Here is a 21,689-nt window from a genome sequence, read left to right on the forward strand (position 1 = left end):
ACAAGTTGTCACAATCTGTGTTGGAAAAATTAAGTGCGTCCTTTGCAACTGTCAGAAGGCTTCTGGTGCTTTACACTTGGTTTCGGCAGGACCTTATCCCACGTTCCTCTCCTCTGTTGACTCTGCTTTGTAGCTGTTTGTTATAATAAAGCACAGCTGTGAGTAATATTTCCCACATAGCTCAGTTGGTAAAGAATCCACCTGCAATGCAGGAGACCCCGGTTCGATTCCTGGGTTGGGAAGATCTGCTGGAGAAGGGATAGGCTACCCGTTCCAGTATTCTTGGGCTTCCCCCTTGTGGCTCAGCTGGTAAAGAATCCACCTGCAATGTGGGAGACCTGGGTTCGATCCCTGGGTTGGGAAGATTTCCTGGAGAAGGGAATATACTCTGAGCCCAATGAGCCCTCCTAGTGAATAACTGAAAATGGTCACCAAACATACTCATCCCCCTCTACCCCTAAAAACAACGAGTCTTGATATTCTCGTTGACAGAGGTGACAGAGCATTTCCCCAGTAAAGGATGCACTTCTGTAAAACAAACAGGGACAGAATTATTAGGACAGGTTGGCATCCACAGGCTTACTGCTGTACCGGTCAGCCATGACCCACACAGTCCCTGGCACCTGAGTGTTATTACTGCCTAACAGAAATAGTTTATGTGCATGTATGTTCTAAAGCGGAATTGTAAGTTCTCTGGGAGGAGTCCTTGTAACATTTCTTAATAAATCTTTACAATTTAGCATAGGGATGGCAGGAATATTTTCTGATTACCTGAACAAGAAAGTCACTGCCACCACACTATGATCCAACTACAAACTTCATGCTATCCAGATTTTAAAACCCTAACCCAAAACACCTGAAAATATGCCCCTCCTCATTAAACTCTCCTCCAATGGCTACAGACATGGCAAATCACTTAACCCTTCTGTCTTCTTCCTTCATCCATCTGGAAGTGGTCATAAAAATACAAACCTCTCCAACACCACTGAGTAGTTATAAGCATCCAATAAAGCAATGCATTTGAAAAGTCCTTTATAACACAGTACACAGAAGGAGCATATTTACTGCTGGAACCTCTTCTAACATCTTGCTAACAGTCCTCCACTATCATATGTGTGACTAGCAATGCTCTATTCAATTGTATTAGCTCATCTCTCTACCGACTATTGGCCTTCTGACTTCAGGGGGAAGCAGAGCCTGTCCAGTGTGGCCCTGACAGCCTGGCTGAGAGCAGACACAAGCCCCCAGGCCAGCCACAACTGGGGCGCTGGGTACTGTGTTTATGTAGTTGTGGTGGGTCCCTTGGAAATGAGCCTCGTGGCAATTTGCTCTCTGTTTCAGACTCTAGTTTGGCATAGTCACAGTGGCCATGGCTTCAGGGTTACTATCTAACAGAAAGACCTAAGTAGAACACCCTGGCAATGCCAAAGAATGCTCAAACTACCGCACAGTTGCACTCATCTCACATGCTAGTAAAGTAATGCTCAAAATTCTCCAAGCCAGGCTTCAACAATACGTGAACCTGAACTTCCAGATGCTCAAGATGGATTTAGAAAAGGCAGAGGAACCAGATATCAAATTGCCAACATCTGCTGGATCATGGAAAAAGCAAGAGAGTTCCAGAAAAATATCTACTTCTGCTTTATTGACTATGCCAAAGCCTTTGACTGTGTGGATCACAATAAACTGTGGAAAATTCTGAAAGAGATGGGAATCCCAGACCACCTGACCTGCCTCTTGACAAATCTGTATGCAGGTCAGGAAGCAACAGTTAGAACTGGACATGGAACAACAGACTGGTTCCAAATAGGGAAAGGAGTACATCAAGGCTGTATATTGTCACCCTGCTTATTTAACTTATACACAGAGTAAATCATGAGAAACTCTGGGCTGGAGGAAGCACAGGCTGGAATCAAGATTGCTGGGAGAAATATCAATAACCTCAGATATGCAGATGATACAGCTTCTTATGGCAGAAGCTGAAGAACTAAAGAGTCTCTTGATGAAAGTGAAAGAGGAGAGTGAAAAAGTTGGCTTAAAGCTCAACATTCAGAAAACAAAGATATTGGCATCTGGTCCCATCACTTTGTGGCAATTAGATGGAGAAACAATGGAAACAGTGGCAGACTTTATTTTGGGGGGCTCCAAAATGACTGCAGATGGTGAAATTAAAAGACGCTTACTCCTTGGGAGAAAAGTTATGACCAACCTAGACATCATATTAAAAAGCAGAGACATTACTTTGCCAACAAAGGTTCATCTAGCCAAAGCTATGACTTTTCCAGTAGTCACGTATGGATGTGAGAGTTGGACTATAAAGAAAGCTGAGCGTCGAAGAACTGGTGCTTTTGAATTATGGTGTTGGAGAAGACTCTTGAGAGTCCCTTGGACTGCAAGGAGATCAAACCAGTCTATCCTAAGGAAATCAGTCCTGAATATTCATTGGAAGGACTGATGCTGAAGTTGAAACTCCAGTACTTTGGCCACCTGATGCAAAGAGCTGACTCATTTATAAAGATCCTAATGCTGGAAAAGATTGAAGCGGGAGGAGAAGGGGACAACAGAGGATGAGATGGTTGGATGGCATCACCGACTCAATGGACATGGGTTTGAGTAAACTCCAGGAGTCAGTGATGGACAGGGAGGCCTGACGTGCTGCACTCCATGGGGTCACAAAGAGTCAGACACGACTGAGCGACTGAAGTGACTGAGAACACCCTGGAGCCTCCATGATCCCATGGGCAGGTTTTGGCTGGGATCTCAGCACAGCAAGAAAAGCCAGATGCCTAATTACCTATTTATAAATGCTGGCCCAAATCTGATATTATGATACCGATAGATGCCCTAACTGAATTTCAATTGACTCTGATTGTTAAGGGCTACTTCATTCATCACTATCCACAAGGAAAATAGGGGTGTGAGGTCAGATGCGCTGGAGCTAACTTCATAATTATAAATACCAAGAACCTTGAGGGATACAGTTGAGTTTTTTAGAATAAAGTTTAAACAACATTTATTCTGAGCATCTAGAACTTTGTTGCCTCTTTTTCTTGTGCACCCAAGGGCATACACCAAATAGCACTCAGTTTTATAGCCTTGGCTGAAACCAGGAAAGGGACCTTTACTTGAAACAAACTTTCTTATTGTTTATGTATTTAACTGAGATTTGGGAGAGGGAAATTTCCTGACTCTAGTCCCAGTCCCTGTATGATTTGATTCAACCCAAGAGATACTGCTCTTGCCTCCAAAACTTTAACCACTGACAGCAAAATAAACCTCACCATGTCCACCTGCATATTCAAAACTCACAAAGTATTACAAAAGCAAACCCAAGGGAATTATTTCAGGCTAAATCAATATCCATCTTAACACAGAGTACTTCATTTTTGCTCAAATATTTCCTTTCATTTTTGAAAACTGTATTTCCTCTTTTACACATATTATGTTTAATATCTAATAAAATGTTCATCCTAAGTTTAATTAGATGCAATGTTCATTATTACCAGAAAAACAAAATTGAAAATTTACCATGTTTTAATTAAAACTTTGAAATGAAACTATTATAGCACTCTTGTAAACTTATCCAGTGGGATAGAAGTACTATAGCTATTTGATACTCACAACGTAGAAGGAAATTTTTCCCACTGGAGCAGATCTCAAACTGGCTGTGCCATTCCCATGCAACTTTTAACCAGCAGAAGCTGACAACCAGTGATGATGTTTCAGAGTTTCACCAGCTGAAGCTAAGTAACTGAGACTTTTGAGTGACCCAGGTATAGACCCACACCAACCAACCTAATTGAAAACTTTTTTCTAAACAGGAAAAACTGACGTTTGACCTTTGAGTGACCCACAGGCAAACTCACACCAGCCTAACTGAAAACTTCTGACTAATAAAACATGGAACCTATTTAACTGATGATCTACAGACTTACAAATTGTCCTGTACAGAGCTTAACCTTCAATAGTTAATTACCAAAGTCTTCATGAACCGATCTCTTTCCTCATAAGTGCAAATTGTTAACTTTTTCCCGTCAACAAACTGTTCAGCCCAATTTTCCATGAATAGGTATACCCTTGCCTAGCAATGCGAATCACTGGATATTAGACTAGTTTTATAATATGCTTTTCCTTGGCTTTATCACAGTGTAAAAATGGTACCACGGGATCTCGAAAAGTCAGACACAACTGAGCGACTTCACTTTCACTTTTCACTTTCCTGCATTGGAGAAGGAAATGGCAACCCACCCCAGTGTTCTTGCCTGGAGAATCCCAGGCACAGAGGAGCCTGGTGGGCTGCCACCTATGCAGTCACACAGAGTCGGACATGACTGAAGCGACTTAGCAGCAGCAGCAGGGTTTATTTACTCATAAAAATCTAATTTACTTGAGCATCCTAAAGCCTCCAATACTGATTTTACTGGTTTTAATTCACACATTTCATAAACAGTCAAGATTTTCAAAATGTAGACATAAACTGAAGTAAAACTGAGTTAAAATAAATAATAGCTTTATAAACTGAATTACAGTAACCAATTTTTCTAACTTCTGACAGTGCTGCAAATTATATGAATCTACAGTTACTTTATTAGAATTATCTTTGAAAAATCGAAATTTTTGTTCACTGGGCTTAACTATGTGGTATTAAGAGCTCTGAAAATTTATGTCCTTATTGGTCATAATAAACTCTCATTCAAGGGTAATCACTGATTCATGTACAAAGACTGATATTTTATTATTCCTTGATAGAGCCTTTATGTCCCTTTTATTTTGTAATTACAACTTATTAATCAGAGCCAGTCTCCTTATTCTCAGATAGTTTCTGCTTTATCAATTTATCCAAAGGCCCTTGCGATTAATACAAGCTACAGGTCAAAAATTGAGTATCCGGACTAGTGGCGGAGGTAGGGTGGGAGGAGCAGAATTTAGAGCACAGGATGCTCAACACAATACTGTTGCCACAAACCTGTGAGAGTGTATGAAGTGCCCACGGCATGATGTCCAGAATATTGTCATCAGATGCAGATATTTCATGGAAGTAGGAGGCTTAACCTTGTAATTAAAGTATAACTGAAATTAAGCCTATAACAATGGGCACAGATCTACATTTCAGTTTACACATTAACTATTTTAACTGTGCGTTCATGTGTTTATGACCACTCTGATTCTAGGATAAAAATGCTTGATACAGATATTTATTCAATATGGCCAAAACTGCATACAAAACGATAACTGTTAGTTTTATGTCTTTGTCCTAAAATACCAGGGAAGTTCCTTTCATGAAAATATTTATCTAATGGTACAACTAGCTACAATTACAATAACAACGGTCTTCCATAAAAATTAATGTCCATCTCTGCCCCATAACTGATAACCTTCCCAATAAAAATTATAACTTTAATGTTGATAATATTCACCAAAGTGAAAGTCGCTTAATCGTGTCAGACTCTTTGTGACCCCATGGACTATTACAGTCTGTGGAATTCTCCAGGTCAGAATACTGGAGTGGGTAGCCTTTCTCTTCTCCAGGGAATCTTCCCAACCCAGGGATCAAACCCAGGTCTCCCACACTGCAGACAGATTCTTTACCAGCTGAGCCACAAGGGAAGCTTGATAATATTCACCAAGCAGGTCATTTTCTGGAAAATTTGTTTCTAACCAAAACTACGTTTTTTAAAAGACAGGACTGATGTTATCACAGTTACCAACTACAAATCATTACATATATTCTGGGAAGTCCTATAGTCTATAATCTTGCTGACAGTATGACATTCCAGGACATAACTGGCTATAGTCTCCACCCTTAACTAATGGAGGAAAATGCTATTCTGCTGGTAAAACTAATTGCACTTTCTTTTGGTGCAAAATTAGACTTTTTCTGTAACAGCTCCCAGACAACCTAGAAAGATACTGCCAAAATTATTCAGATTGTGCTCCTTCTGGTTTCATGCATTTATGACAAAGGAATACCACCATATAATGCATGCTTTAGAGAAATAAAAGATTCTGCTACCTAGAAACAGCTTTGACTTCACTTTGGGATTTTAATAGTAAACTGATGGGTCTTCCAGCTGTCTCTGATATAGCAACTCTAGCAGGCCTACTTCTGTGAGATTTTAATTTCTACTTCCTCTATCACAGCAATTCTGGTATCTTTACCTCACTTAATATGGATTTTTTTTAAACTAATAATTATAGTATTATTATAGCAAAAATATGCAAATTAGAATCAGTCAAAAGGAGAGATATATAGGTCAATATCTAGAAGGGTTTGAAACATAGACATCCACTGTCCTCTCTCTGCAGTCAGGATATGTAACCATCATGCCATTCTTAAAAAATTATTTTTAATTGGAGGATAGATTTGTTGCTGTTGCTGCTGTTCAAGTTTCAAATGCCATTCTAGTGTTCAGTTTAGTTCAGTGGCTCAGTCGTGTCCGACTCTTTGCAACCCCATGAATCGCAGCACGCCAGGCCTCCCTGTCTATCACCATCTCCTGGAGTTCACTCAGACTCACGTCCATCGAGTCCATGATGCCATCCAGCCATCTCATCCTCTGTCGTCCCCTTCTCCTCCTGCCCCCAATCCCTCCCAGCATCAGAGTCTTTTCCAATGAGTCAACTCTTCGCATTAGGTGGCCAAAGTACTGGAGTTTCAGCTTTAGCATCAGTCCTTCCAAAGAAATCCCAGGGTTGATCTCCTTCAGAATGGACTGGTTGGATCTCCTTGCAGTCCAAGGGACTCTCAAGAGTCTTCTCCAACACCACAGTTCAAAAGCATCAATTCTTCAGCGCTCAGCCTTCTTCATAGTCTAACTCTCACATCCATACATGACCACAGGAAAAACCATAGCCTTGACTAGACGGACCTTAGTTGGCAAAGTCTCTGCTTTTGCATATACTATCTAGGTTTGTCTCTGCTTTAGAATATACTATCTAGGTTGGTCATAACTTTTCTTCCAAGGAGTAAGCGTCTTTTAATTTCATGGCTGCAGTCACCATGTGCAGTGATTTTGGAGCCCCCAAAAATAAAGTCTGATACTGTTTCTACTGTTTCCCCATCTATTTCCCATGAAGTGATGGGACCAGATGCCATGATCTTCGTTTTCCGAATGTTGAGCTTTAAGCCAACTTTTTCGCTCTCCTCTTTCACTTTCATCAAGAGGCTTTTTAGCTCTTCACTTTCTGCCATAACGGTGGTGTCATCTGCATATCTGAGGTTATTGATATTTCTCCCAGCAATCTTGATTCCAGCTTGTGTTTCTTCCAGTCCAGCGTTTCTCATGATGTACTCTGCATATAAGTTAAATAAGCAGGGTGACAATATACAGCCTTGACATACTCCTTTTCCTATTTGGAACCAGTCTGTTGTTCCATGTCCAGTTCTAACTGTTGCTTCCTGACCTGCATACTGATTTGTCAAGAGGCAGGTCAGGTGGTCTGGGATTCCCATCTCTTTCAGAATTTTCCACAGTTTATTGTGATCCACACAGTCAAAGGCTTTGGCGTAGTCAATAAAGCAGAAATAGATGTGTTTCTGGAACTCTCTTGCTTTTTCCATGACCCAGCCGATGTTGGCAATTTGATCTCTGGTTCCTCTGCCTTTTCTAAAACCAGCTTGAACATCAGGGAGTTCACGGTTCACGTATTGCTGAAGCCTGGCTTGGAGAATTTTGAGCATGACTTTACTAGCGTGTGAGATGAGTGCAATTGTGCGGTAGTTTGAGCATTCTTTTGCACTGCCTTTCTTGGGAACTGGAATGAAAATCGACTCTTCTTGTTAGTATCTAAGATGACCTAATAATCTTTTCACACCAATATACCCAGTCTGGAATGTGCAGAGGCTGCTCAGAGAGAAAAAGGAATACATCTCAAAGAATCTAGCTGTAGGACCTAACCAATATATACCAACAAGAAAAGGAAAGTGTGCATGGGACCAGGTCCTGGGGGTGCAGGACAAAGGGGGGCAGGACTTAATGTTGAATAAAAGAGAGTTTCTCAATGTGGGAGCATTCTACAACAAAGAATTTAACACATTATCAGGACCCCAAGACTATAGCACTAACACTGGGATGCTAGAATCAATACTAGAATGGTGTCTGAAAACTTGAATGAAAAATGAGTGTTAAGTGAAGGAGCAATGCCAGAATTGCTGTGACAGAGGAAGAAGGAATCAAAATCATACAGAAATAGGCAAATTAGAGTTGCCATGGCACTGCAGGAACAGATGAATAGAGTTCTATACTCTCCTTGTGGTTTCTCTTCTGCTCATGCATTTTAAAGATTCTCTCTATTAAACACATCAAATTACATAATTTGAGTGTGAGATCTCTTTCCTTCCTGGACCCTAAAAGAAAGTGAAAGTGTTAGTCACTTAGTCGTGTTTGACTCTTTGTAACCCTCTGGACAGTAGCCCGCCAGGCTCCTCTATCCATGAGATTTTCCAGGCGAAAATACTGGAGTGGGTAGATATTCCCTTTTCCAGGGGATCGTCCTGACCAAGGAAATGAAACCAGGTCTCCTGCATTTCAGACAGATTCTCCACTGTTTGAGCTAGCAGGGAAGCCTGGACCCTAACTCTTACACAATGTAGGATTATGAATGAAAACTCTATGCAGTGATCGTAAACATGCAGCCTGGTGGTGAGTGAGTGGTAAAGCAACTGAATCACAAGTAGTCTCATTTGCTATTCATTATATGCCACACACACTCAAACACATTCAAGGACTGCAAGAAAATTAGTCCAAATATTTACTGTTAATTTTGTAAAAAGCAGAAAGTGAAACTACAAACACACTTAGCTATAAACACTTACTAATAAGCCCAAATGTTTTTAAACCATCAGTTTAAAAATTTGGTTTCGGTTAGTGAATATTTATTTATTACCCCATCCCAATGGATAAACTATGGAATAATCTGCATAGAAGTGTGTGCGTGGAGGGGGGGTGGTTTAGAAATCTCTGGATATGTAAGAATGTACAGCCAACCATACTGATGAAAACTACGCAGAGCACAAAAAATCTGAAATGAATCGTCAACCACCTGGTCTGCAAACGGAAAGAGAGTCACTAGGTTTCTTCTAATCCAGGGGATAAACCAGGCTCCAAAGAAGCGTTACTTATTATCCAGCAAGGAGATGGATTTAAGACCACCCCATGCCACAGTGGCTTGAGCCTGTGAGAATCCATAAGCAGCTGTATTATAAACATAGGAGATGAATATAACAGAACAGTATTATAGGAATGTTATGTGAAGAGCTGGGACCACAGACTTCACCACAGACAGCCGTGATGAGAAGCGCCCTGTGAGCACTCCTAGATGGTTGCCCGGGGACGCTGGCCGGGAAGAGAGACCTGGTCACAACAAGTCAGACTGCGGGGTGTCCAGTTCCTCCTCTGTGGTTGACCACACCAACAGAAGGCAGGGCCAGAAAGGGGCATGCATACGACGCTAGGGAATATTTGTCACAAGATATACAATGCTTATTGATTTTCTTTTAATAAAATTTCTCTAAATCTATTATGGCTTGAAAACTGCTGAGGGGGTGCCAGCTACTAGGCTGTCCAGTGAAGGTAGTTTTTCCAAATCCTTCCTATTGTTCATATCTCCGACCTTAAAACTGGCTGTGCCTACCTGTTCATTCTCTCTTATGCGTACACATGTGCGCATTCTCATGGGAAAGTTGTAGACAGTCTATACTTCACTAAGAGAAAATTCATAAGCCAGAGTGCAACACCAGGCCTTTCCTGGTGGCTCAGTCAGTAAAGAATTCGCCTGCAATGCAGGAGACAAAGATTCAGTCCCTGGGTCGGGAAGATCCCCTGGAAAAGGAAATGGCAACCCACTCCAGTACTCTTGCCTGGGAAATCCCATGGACAGAGGAGCCTGGTGGCCTACAGTCTATGAGGCTGCAAAGAGTCGGATATAACTTAGTGACTAATCCACCACCACTAGGGCAACACTAGCAAGGGAAGGAGATGGACCCAACGAAGGAGGTCATGTGAGGGCAAAGGGCTGACTCTTTTTGTTTCCAGCTGTGGAAAAGGGCTGGTAAGCATCTTTCAACTCCCCCTCCCTCCTCCTTCTATTTTTACCTCTTCCCCTCCCCCCTTTTTTCCTCCTCCCCCTTTTAATCTATTTTGTCTGCTTTTAATCTATTTTCTAGCCGGGAAAGATGCCAGACTAGAAAGGAACCAGCTGGAAGTCACTGTGTTGAATTGGAGGAGATATTACCAGTTAGAATGGAGGGAGGGGCATACCCTTGAGGCTAAAGAATGTGGCCTTCCAAAGAAGAGCTTGGTGACCAATGGCTGCAGCATATTTTCTGCTTTCTGCCATGCATATCTGAGGTTGTTGATGTTTCTCCTGCCTATTTTGATTCCAGCTTGCAACTCATCCAGCCCAGCATTTCTCATGATGTGCTCAGCATATAGATTAAACAAACAGGCTGACAGCAGACTGCCCTGTCATACTCCTTTCTCAATCTTGAAGCAATCAGTTCTTCCATACAGGGACCTAATTGCTGCTTCTTGAACTACCTACAGGCTTCTCAGGAGACAAGTAAGGTGGTCTGGTATTCCCAACTCTCTAAGAGCTTTCCACAGTTTGTCATGATCCACATAGTCAAAAGCTTTAGTGTAGTTGATGAAACAGAGATAGATGATTTTCTGGAACTCCCTTGCTTTCTCTATAATCCAGTAAAATGTTGGCAATCTGATCTCTGGTTCCTCTTCCTTTCCTAAACCCAGCCTGGACATCTGGAAGTTCTTGGTTCATGTAATGCTGAAGCCTAGCATGCAAGATTTTAAGCATGACCTTACTAGCAAAGAAATAGAGGGAAACAATAGAATTGGAAAGACTAGAGATCTCTTCCAGAAAATCTGAGATACCAAGGAAACATTCCATGCAAAGACTGGCACAATAAGGGACAGAAATGGTATGGACCTAACTAAAGCAAAAGATATTAAGAAAAAGTGGTAAGAATACACAGAAGAACTATACAGAAAAGATCTTCATGATCCAGATAACCACGATGGTGTGATCACTCACCTAGAGCCAGATATCTTGGAATGCAAAGTCAAGTGGGCCTTAGGAAGTATCACTACGAACAAAGTTAGTGGAGGTGATGGAATTCCAGTTGAGCTATTTCAAATCCTAAAAGATGATGCTGTGAAAGTGTTGTACTCAATATGAAAGCAAATTTGGAAAACTCAGCAGTGGCCACAGGACTGGAAAAGGTCAGTTTTCATTCCAATCCCAAAGAAAGGCAATGCCAAAGAATGCTCAAACTACCACACAATTGCACTCATCTCACACACTAGTAAAGTAATGCTCAAAATTCTCCAAGCCAGGCTTCAACAGTGTGTGAACTGTGAACTTCCAGATGTTCTAGTTGGATTTAGAAGAGGCCAAAGAAGTAGAGATCAAACTGCCAGCATCCAGTGGATCATCAAAAAAGCAAGAGAGTTCCAGAAAAACATCTACTTTGGCTTTATTGACTACACCAAAGCCTTTGACTCTGTGGGTCACAACAAACTGTGGAAATGCTTAAAGAGATGGGAATACCCGACCACCTGATCTGCCTCCTTAGAAATCTGTATGCAGGTCAAGAAGCAACAGTTAGAACCGGACATGGAACAAAGGACTGGCTCTAAATAGGGAAAGGAGTACGTCAAGGCTGTATATTGTCACCCTGGTTATTTTAACTTATATGCAGAGTACATCATGCAAAAAGCTGGGCTGGATGAAGCACAAGCTGGAATCAAGATTGCCAGGAGAAATAACAATAACCTCAGATACGCAGATGACACCACTCTTATGGCAGAAAGTGAAGAGGAACTAAAGAACCTCTTGATGAAAGTGAAAGAGGAGAGTGAAAAAGTTGGCTTAAAATTCAACATTCAGAAAACTAAGATCATGGCATCCTATCCCATCACTTCATGGCAAATAGATGGGAAACAATGGAAACAGTGACAGACTTTATTTTGGCGGGGGAGTGGGGGGTCTCCAAAATCACTGCAGATGGTGACAACAGCCATGAATTTAAAAGATGCTTGATCCTTGGAAGAAAAGCTATGATCAACGTAGACAACACATTAAAAAGCAGAGACATTACTTTGCCAACAAAGGTCCATCTAGTCAAAGCAATGATTTTTCCAGTAGTCATGTAAGGATGTGAGAGCTGGATTATAAAGAAAGCTGAGCACCAAAGAATTGATGCTTTTGAACTGTGGTGTTGGAGAAGACTCTTGAGAGTCCCTTGGACTGCAAGGAGATGCAACCAGTCCATCCTAAAGGAGATCAGTCCTGAATATTCATTGGAAGGACTGATGCTGAAGCTGAAACTCCAATATTTTGGCCACCTGATGCGAAGGACTGACTCATTGGAAAAGACTCTGATGCTGGAAAAGATTGAGGGCAGAAGGAGAAGGGGATGGCAGAGGATGAGATGGTTGGATGGCATCACTGACTCAATGGACATGAGTTTGAGCAAGCTCCAGGAGTTGGTGATGGACAGGGAGGCCTGGTGTGCTGCAGTCCACGGGGTTGCAAAGAGTCAGACACAACTGAATGAATGGATGAACTGAACTATTAGCATGGGAAATGAGTGCAACTGTCCAGTGGTTAGCACATTCTTTAGTACCACCATCCTTGGGAACTGAGATGGGGAGTGACCTTTTCCAGTCCATGGCCACTGCTGGGCCTTCCAGATTTGCTGACATACTGAATGCAACCCCTTGATGGCATCCTCCTCCTACCGGAATATCATCATATCCACTAACTTTATTAACAGCAGTGCTTCCTAAGGCCCACTTGACTTCATACTCCAGAATGTCTTTCTGAGGGTGACTGACCACTCAGTTGTAGCAATCCAATTCATTAAGATCACTTCTGTACAATTCTTCAGTGTATTCTTACCTTCTCCTCTTGATCCCTTCAGCATCTGCTAGGTCTCTACCATTTCTGTCCTTTATTGTGCCTATCTTTGGGTGAAATCTTCAAAACAAAATGAAGCAGGGCAAAGGCTAACTGAATTCTGCCAAGAAAATGCACTGGTCATAAATAACACCCTTTTTCAACAACTCAAGAGACGACTTTACACATGGACATCACCAAATGGTCTACACCAAAAATCAAACATTACATTCCCTGTAGCTGAAGATGGAGAAGCTGTACACAATTGGCAAAAAGAAGATCTGGAGCTGACTGTGGCTCTGATCACCAGCTTTTCATAGCAAAATTCAGGCTTAAAGAAAAGGGGGGAAACCACTAGGACAGCCACACACAACTGAAATCAAATCCCCTATGAAACTACAGTAGAGGTAATGAATGTTGCTGCTGCTGCTGCTAAGTCACTTCAGTCGTGTCCGACTCTGTGCGACCCCATAGACGGTAGCCCACCAGGCTCTGCCGTCCCTGGGATTCTCCAGGCAAGAACACTGGAGTGGGTTGCCATTTCCTTCTCCAATGCATGAAAGTGAAAAGTGAAAGTGAAGTCACTCAGTTATGTCCGACTCTTAGCGACCCCATGGACTGCAGCCCACCAGGCTCCTCCGCCCATGGGATTTTCCAGGCAAGAGTACTGGAGTGGAATGCCATCACCTTCTCCGAGAGGTAAGGAATAGATTTGAGGAATCAGAGCTAGTAAACAGTGTGCCTGAAGAACTATGGACGGAGGTCTGCAATACTGTACAGAAGGCAGTGGACAAAACCATCCCAAAGAAAAGCAAAAGGGCAAAGTGGTCATCTGAGGAGATTTCACAAACAGCTAAAGAAAGGAGAGAAGTGAAATGCAAGGGAGAAAGTAAAAGGTATATCCAAATAAATGCAGAGTTCCAAAGAATAGCAAGGAGAGACAAAAAGGCCTTCTTCAATGAACAGTACATAAAATTAGAAGAAAACAACAGAAGGGGAAAGACTAGAGATCATGTCACGAAAATTGGAAATATCAAATGACCAGCTTATGTTGATGTGATTTTTAAAAAAATCTTTGTAGTAGGATTTATTACCGGATTAACCTTCTCAGAGTATCCTTCCATTCCTAAAGTAGATCTTTGTACGTTGAAAAAAGCCATAACCCAAATTTGTTAGGGTCAATATCGGGCAGTCTACAGAGCATGCAGCTTTCAAGAGCCCTGCCTCACTCTTACAAGTGGCCCTGCACCCTGAGGGGCTCACAGCCCATGACACTCAAGGAGTGGACATAAATGACCACATATGAGAAGGGGATCTCTTTCTAGGAAGTGGGTGATATCCCAGGAGAGCAACACCCTTCTTGCTTCCATGTTGCCCTTCTACCCAGTTCTGCTCAACCACAACATATCAACACGAGCCACGTTGCTCAGCCACCTGCTGATTTTCTGTTGTTGTTTGAAGAAGTGTGTGATGTACCCACAATCCTCAGGAGGGAGTTTAAACAAGAGAGGAAGTCTCCTTTTCTTAATTGTCAACAGTGAAATAAAAATCCCTTCATACCAGGGATTAGCACTCAAAGCGTGCCAATCCCTGCTATCAAGACCACTGCCTCTCTTGAGGGAATTCGAGAACAAAAAGAAGACCTCTGAGAGGGGAAAAAAAAAAAATGAAATGGCTCAGTTACGTTCAACTCTTTGGGACCCCATGGACTGTGGCCTCTGTCCATGGGATTTTCCAGGGAAGGGTACTGGAGTGGGTTGCCATTTCCTTCCCCAGGGGATCTTCCTACCCTAGGGACTGAACCCGAATCTCACGCATTGCAGGCAGACACTTTACCATCTGAGCCGCCAGGGAAGCCCATTTTAAGGGAAGGAGGCCTTTGGAAGGGCAGTGACGTACTGAGCCCTGGATTCAGGCGATGGGACTCAGGGACCTCAGGCGCTCGCCAAGGCCTGAGCACCCTCCTGCGATCACAGCCGTGCAGGGCAACGCCTTACCTTACCACACTGCTTGCACTTTCCTTCCTGCCGACGTCTGTGCACCCAGTGGTGACGCACAAAGCTCTGTGGGAAAGCAACGGGAAACGAATATGTTTCAGTGTGCAAACTCCAGGATTCTTTTTTTAAAACTGTTTTAAGAGTAGAGATTTCCATGAACAATCATTTAAGCCCATCTTAGCACACAACCAAGTATGTGCCTGTGTGATTTGTTTAACAATAAACACAAATCCACTTGGGAAAACAAAGCTAAGTCTCCATCTTTGGTGATCTTTCATGTCTGCAGAAACCATTAGTTATTCCTTCTCTTTGCAGCTTCCTGGTGACAAAGGCCTGTAATGAATTCCTGGTACTCTGCTTTCTTCTTAGTAAAAACATGGTTTACGTTTGTGACCTTGGGCTGGGAGGTAACTGAGGCAGGTAAGAAATATTCTTAAAGAAAGGAGGTGAAGGAGAGAAGGACAAAGACATCCATTTTAGAAAACAAATGTTGTACTTAATGCTTTATAAGTGCCAGGCAAGCATCCTACTCAACATTTGTGTTAGAAAGAATTTTAAAGAAATCACATTCTCAGAAAGAAATAGATCTCATGATTTGAGAGTTTGTTTGTTAACTAGCGAAAGTAAAGGAAGAGAAACACTGAAGAAAACTGATGACAAAGACAAGAGACACAAGCCTAGCGTGAAATTCTGTAATGAGGTTGTCCTTAGGTATTCTGAATGCAGTCAGCTTCCAAGGTCTTCCAAGGTGTGTGCTTAGTTGCTTAGTTGTGTCCAATTCTTTTGTGACCCCATGGGCTGTAGCCTACCAGGCTCCTCTATCCACGGGATTCTCCAGGCAAGAATACTGGAATGGGTTGCCATTGCCTTCTCCAGGGTAGCTTCTTGACACAGGATCCAACCCATGTCTCCTGCATCTCCTGCCCTGGCAGGTGAATTCTTCACCACTGAACCACCTGAGAAGCCCCCATTCTTGGCTTGTGCTGTAGGAAACATGGAAGGTCCTTTTCCTCCCAAATAGATAATCACTCAAGAAGTACATGTCACCCAGCTGTTGGGATGCTTTATAAGAGGGAAAGTGGTCTTCAGGCCTAATACTACAGGTAAACCCTAGTAACCTACACACAATTCATCTCTCTTAGGCCAATTCCCCTAAAATACTTGTTAATGTTTTTCTCCTGTCCTTTTCTAAGAACACATACTTTACCTGAAATTAACATTTGTATTGTCAGGCCACAGTCTATATTTTCCCTTTAAAATAGGCCCTCTAATATATATTCAACTTTGCAAATACTTACCAAATGCCTACTATCCAGGCATTGTTCTAAGTAAGGAGGGACACAGAAAACAGTTTAGTGTCGAGGAAAAAAACGTTATGTCAAGACAGGAAATTCAGAGTGACAAAGATACCTCTAACAAGCATTAGCATTATCAATTCCAAATTGTCGCCTCTATTTCTCTTCATTATGTCAAACCAATTTAAATCAAAACTTAACAAAGATCCTGGAGGAACAATGGTCTTTTAACTATAATAAGATATAAAGAAGTATAATGGTCCTACTAATTAGTCTAGTTTTTGTCTTGCTTTTTCTACTGTGGCAGTTTAATAAAATAGGGATACAATTCTTATACTGTTCTCAGAAAGAAGCTAATAATAATAGTTAACATTTCTTGAGAACTATCTCTGTGTCAGGCACTTTCTAAAATGCCTTACATATCTAATACTATACACAAAAATAAGCTCAAAGTGAATTAAAAATCTAAATGTAAGACCAGAAAATTATAAAATTCTTAGAGGAAAACATAGGCAGAACACTCTGACATGAATCACAGCAAGATCCTCCACGACCCACCTCTCAGCGTAATGGAAACAAAAACAAAATGAACAAATGGGGCCTAATTAACCTTAAAAGCTTTTGCACAATGAAGGAAACAATAAACAACGTGAAAAAGCAGTCTTTAGAATGGGAGAAAATAATAGCAAATGAAACAACTGACAAAGAATTAATCTCCAAAATACATAAGCAGCTCACGCAGCTCAACACCAGAAAAACGAACAACCCAATCAAAAAGTGGGCCAAAGAACTAAACAGGTATTTCTCCAAAGAAGACATTCCGATGGCTAATAAACACATGAAAAGATGCTCAACGTCACTCATTATCAGAGAAATGCAAATCAAAATCACAGTGAGTACCATCTCACGGCGGTCAGAATAGCCGCCATCAAAAAGTCTACAAACAATAAATGCTGGAGAGGGTGTGGAGAAAAGGGAACCCTCTTATACTGTTGGTGGGAATGCAAACTGTTGCCACTATGGAGAATAGTGTGGAGATTCCTTAAAAAACTGGGAACAGAATTGCCATACGACCCAGCAATGCCACTGCTGGGCATACACACCAAGGAAACCATAATTGAAAGAGACACGTGTACCCAATGTTCATTGCAGCACTGTTTACAATAGCTAGGACATGGAAGCAACCTAGATGTCCATTGGCAGACAAAAGGATAAGGATCTTGTGGTGCATATGCACAATGGAATATTACTCAGCTATAAAAAGGAACACATTTGAGTCAGTTCTTATGAGATGGATGAAACTGGAGTCTATTACACAGAGTGAAGTAAGCCAGAAAGAGAAACACCAATAGAGTATATTAACACATATATATGGAATGTAGGAAGATGGCAATGATGATCTTATATGCAAAACAGTAAAAGAGACACAGATGTAAAGAACAGACTTTTGGACTCTTGTGGGAGAAGGCGAACGGTGGGAGAAGTTGGGATGATTTGAGAGAATAGCACTGAAACATGTATATTAACATATGTAAAAGAGATGACCAGTACAAGTTTGATGCATGAAGCAGGGCATGCAAAGCCAGTGCTCTGGGACAACCCAGAGGGATGGGGCGGGGAGGGAAGTGGGAAGGGGGTTCAGGAGGGGAGGACATATGTGCACCCGTGGCTGATTCATGTTGATGGATGGCAAAAACCATCACAATGCTGTAATTACCCTCCAATTAAACTAATTAATTAAAAAATGACTTACATATAATAATAATTTTAATTTTCATGAGAATTTTCATGAATAGAGGTGCTATAGAGTTGATTACTAGTAAAACCCTGAGTTGATAAAAACACTGAAATATGTCTATACTGATTGATAAATTGCAGTTCGATGATTCTACCATCCCCCTGGCTCCTCCATAGCTACCATAGCACCCCCATGCCCTCAGCACTGCACACCATTTCTACCTCCTCATTATTAAGAAATTAGAATGTTAATTCTGGGCATAACAGGTCTCTATGATTCTGGAGCTCTCTTCTGAAAATAAACCATGTTGCCTGGACAATGCCACTGGGTTCCACCACAAAGTCAGAAAACTGGGCTATGCCCCACTGATGGCAGCTGTCTGTCCAGGTATCAATATAAACAATTCAGGGGCCTATGGCTGCAAGTCCAGGAACCTGCTTACTGTCCATACCTCCAGGTCAGTGCAAAAACTCTACTGGGATGAAGGTACCAGACCCTTCACCTCACAGATGAGGCAGACTGCTCCAGCTTTTCTGCCCACCCACGTGAGAAGCACTTTAGCCCACTGCCTGGAAGGACAGGGGCCAACTGCTAATTGTACTCTATCCCAAATTACATCATTGTAGGGCAGCTCATCAAAAGGTTTGACTTGAATTATCATCATCACCCTCATTTTACAGATGATGAAACTAAGGTATAGAGTGGTGACTTCAAATGTCAAGGGCCGAGCAAGGATTCAAACCCAGGCAGGCTGGCAAAAGAGGCTGTATCCTCAAGGACTCTGTTGCAGGGCCTCTTCTCTGCTCTGAAATATCAAGTTCAAGCTCTTTCAATAAATGATTTCAATGACAGTCAGTAGTGGAAATATTGAATACATAAAAATGTCAGGCGGTATTATGAGAGATAGAAAAATTTACTATAATTGCTGTTAGTGTAGCAGAAGCTGGGGGAGAATGAACAATAACACTGATGTTAAGAGAAACTCTGCTTATTGAGATTATAAATCACCTAATGACTCTCCATTTAAGAATTGAAGGCGGGAAACACTGGAAGAATTTGATGCAATTACCTATGAGAAATCATGGTTGACTCACGGGATTATTTAGTGAGTGACAACCCTAATCAAGAGATTAAACCAGTAATTTCCACAAATCAACAATTATTGAGAAACTATGAGGCTGACGATGAATCATTCGTGTAGCGACATATATTGTTTGGTAAACAGATTTATAAAACCATGTAGTTTAGTTTATTTAGGAAATAAGAGAGAACATTTTTAAATTTCTTATTTAAATGCTTATGACTCTGCAAGTTGTTGAATATTTTTAATATCACCCTTCCTAGGAAACAGGTAGGCAATTGAGGCACAGATAAAATAATTCATACAAGTCACCACTGTAGAAACTGAGTAATTGTCTCTGTGAGTCTGATTTGAGATGTCAAGTATCCATCTATTTAGAGGTCTTCTTAGATCTGATATAAATTTTTTTCTATGCTGCTTAAACATAGCTTGAACAAAGTGAAAGCCAATAAATGTGTGTTGAATTGAATGAAATTCTCAACCTAATTTCCTTGACAAATCACACAGCTACCATTTTGGAGGATCATCTATTGTTTTTTATCAGTTAGGGGAAAAAGAACACTTCTAGAGAATCACTGCTGTTTTATCATCCATCTTTCCCAAGCACTTAAATTTTTCATACTATTTCCTTTTGACTATTATTCATTTCTTCTAAATTATTGAACTGAAATTAGACTCAGAAGCCTCACACTGCAAATGTGAGTGTTGATACATGCTGTTAAGATAGCAGAGCAAGGCTTCTAATACTGTAACATCTTTTTATTGTTCATCAATAATCTGAATTATTCATATACCACCGTCAAGTACTGGGTAAGAATAGGGTTATTACTTATGGGTGTTAAAATCTTGGTGATCCATTATTTCAGGGATTATTTTCAGTTTGGTTAGCAAAAATGCATAACACAATTGCTCAATTACTGTCCAAAGCAGCCAGTTCAATTCATAATATTCAGTTCAGTTCAGTTCTGTCACTCAGTTGTGTCCAACTCTTTGCAACCCCATAGACTGCAGCATGCCAGGACTCCCTGTCCTTTGCCGACTCCCGGAGTTTACTCAAACTCATGTCCAGTGAGTTGGTGATGCCATCCAACCATCTCATCCTCTGTCATCCCCTTCTCCTCCTGCCCTCAATCTTTCCCAGCATCAGGGTCTTTTCCAATGAGTCAGTCCCTTCGCATCAGGTGGCCAAAGTATTGGAGTTTCAGCTTCAGCATCAATCCTCCCAATGAACATTCAGGACTGATTTCCTTTAGGATGGACTGGTTGGGTCCCCTTGCAGTCCAAGGGACTCCCAAGAGTCTTCTCCAACACCACAGTTCAAAAGCATCAGTTCTTCAGCACTCAGCTTTCTTTATAATCCAACTCTCACATCCTTACATGACTACGGGAAAAACCATAGCTTTGACTAGACAGACCTTTGCTGGCAAAGCATTACTCAAAGAGTTTTTTAAAGTATCTTAGAAATTATAGACCAATCCAAGCAGCTTATATCTAAGGAAACTGAGTCCATCTGGCAGGTTTCAACTTAGAGGAGTCAAACCAACATTCATTAAAAAAAACTTCAGGTATCAAGCACCCCACAAAGCCTAGGAGACAGTGATTAACAACCCCACTCCAGGTCCCAGGCCTAGAGACACCACTGAGGGAAAAAGAAGCAGAGATGGCCTTTGAACACAAGTCAAACTAATTCTAAAGTGACTGTCTCTTTCATTTACATGAAGTAAACTATCTAAGTTTCTTAATTAAGAATCCCCATGGGTCATGCATCCCTGGTGGCTCAGACAGTAAAGAATCTACCTGCAGTGTGGGAGACCTGGGTTCAATCCCTGGGTTGAGAAGATGCCTTGGAGGTGGGCATGGCAACCCACTCAAGTATTCTTGTGTGGAGAATCCCACGGACATAGGAGCCTGGTGGGCCACAGTCCATGGGGTTGAAAAGAGTTAGACATGACTAAGTACAGCACATAGCATGTGACCTAAGAATCATTTCCAAATTGTACTCTTAGAATAAGAGTTCTTAGAGATTTGGAGGGGGAAATTAACCCTTTCATGGGCTTCCCAGGTGGCTCATTGGTAAAGAATTTGCCTGTGATGCAGGAGACCCAGGTTTGATCCCTAGGTCAGGAAGCTCCCTTGAAGAAGAGAATGGCAACCCACTCCAGTGTTCCTTCCTGGAGAATTCCATGCAGGGACCACGGGGTCGCAAAGAGTCAGACCCAACTAAGCAACTAACACTTTCACTCCTCTATACATTCATTAGGTCAAAAGATATTCACTGATCACATCTTCTGCATCCTGCCTGGTACAACGAGTTTGGAACAAATTTCATGAGTGATCTCCCAAAGCCTACACAACAGGAGGATGGCAACAGACAAGCACATGAGTAATGCTTGTAAATAATTATGACACAGAAAGTGCTCTGAAGGGCAGAACAAGGTGCTTTGATAAAGAACAATGTGCGACCTATTTAGAGGTGGAAATCAACAAAGACCTCTGAGGGGCTCTAACTGTAAGAAACAGTTGGTCATGAATAGAGATCTCCAGTACCATGATAAAACACACAAGTATCAGAAGGTGAAGAATATCTTGATGTGTGCCTCAAGAACTGAAATCCATGTGGCAGACGGATGGGTTGAAAGACGGTGGCTGGCCCAGCCTATGAA

General features: G+C 41.6%; 1 protein-coding gene across 2 annotated transcripts in view; it reads right to left on the reverse strand.

Moving 5' to 3' along the window:
- Window positions 1–21,689, reverse strand: part of DGKI (diacylglycerol kinase iota) — a 504,155-nt gene that overhangs the window by 257,103 nt on the left and 225,363 nt on the right. For both annotated transcript variants that reach the window (XM_068972548.1, XM_068972547.1), the window contains exon 6: window positions 14,913–14,978. In XM_068972548.1, coding sequence (XP_068828649.1) covers window positions 14,913–14,978 — 66 coding nt within the window. The remainder of the gene's footprint in view (window positions 1–14,912; window positions 14,979–21,689) is intronic.

This window comes from Capricornis sumatraensis, chromosome 5, assembly GCF_032405125.1.
Source record: "Capricornis sumatraensis isolate serow.1 chromosome 5, serow.2, whole genome shotgun sequence".
Lineage (NCBI taxonomy): Eukaryota > Metazoa > Chordata > Mammalia > Artiodactyla > Bovidae > Capricornis > Capricornis sumatraensis.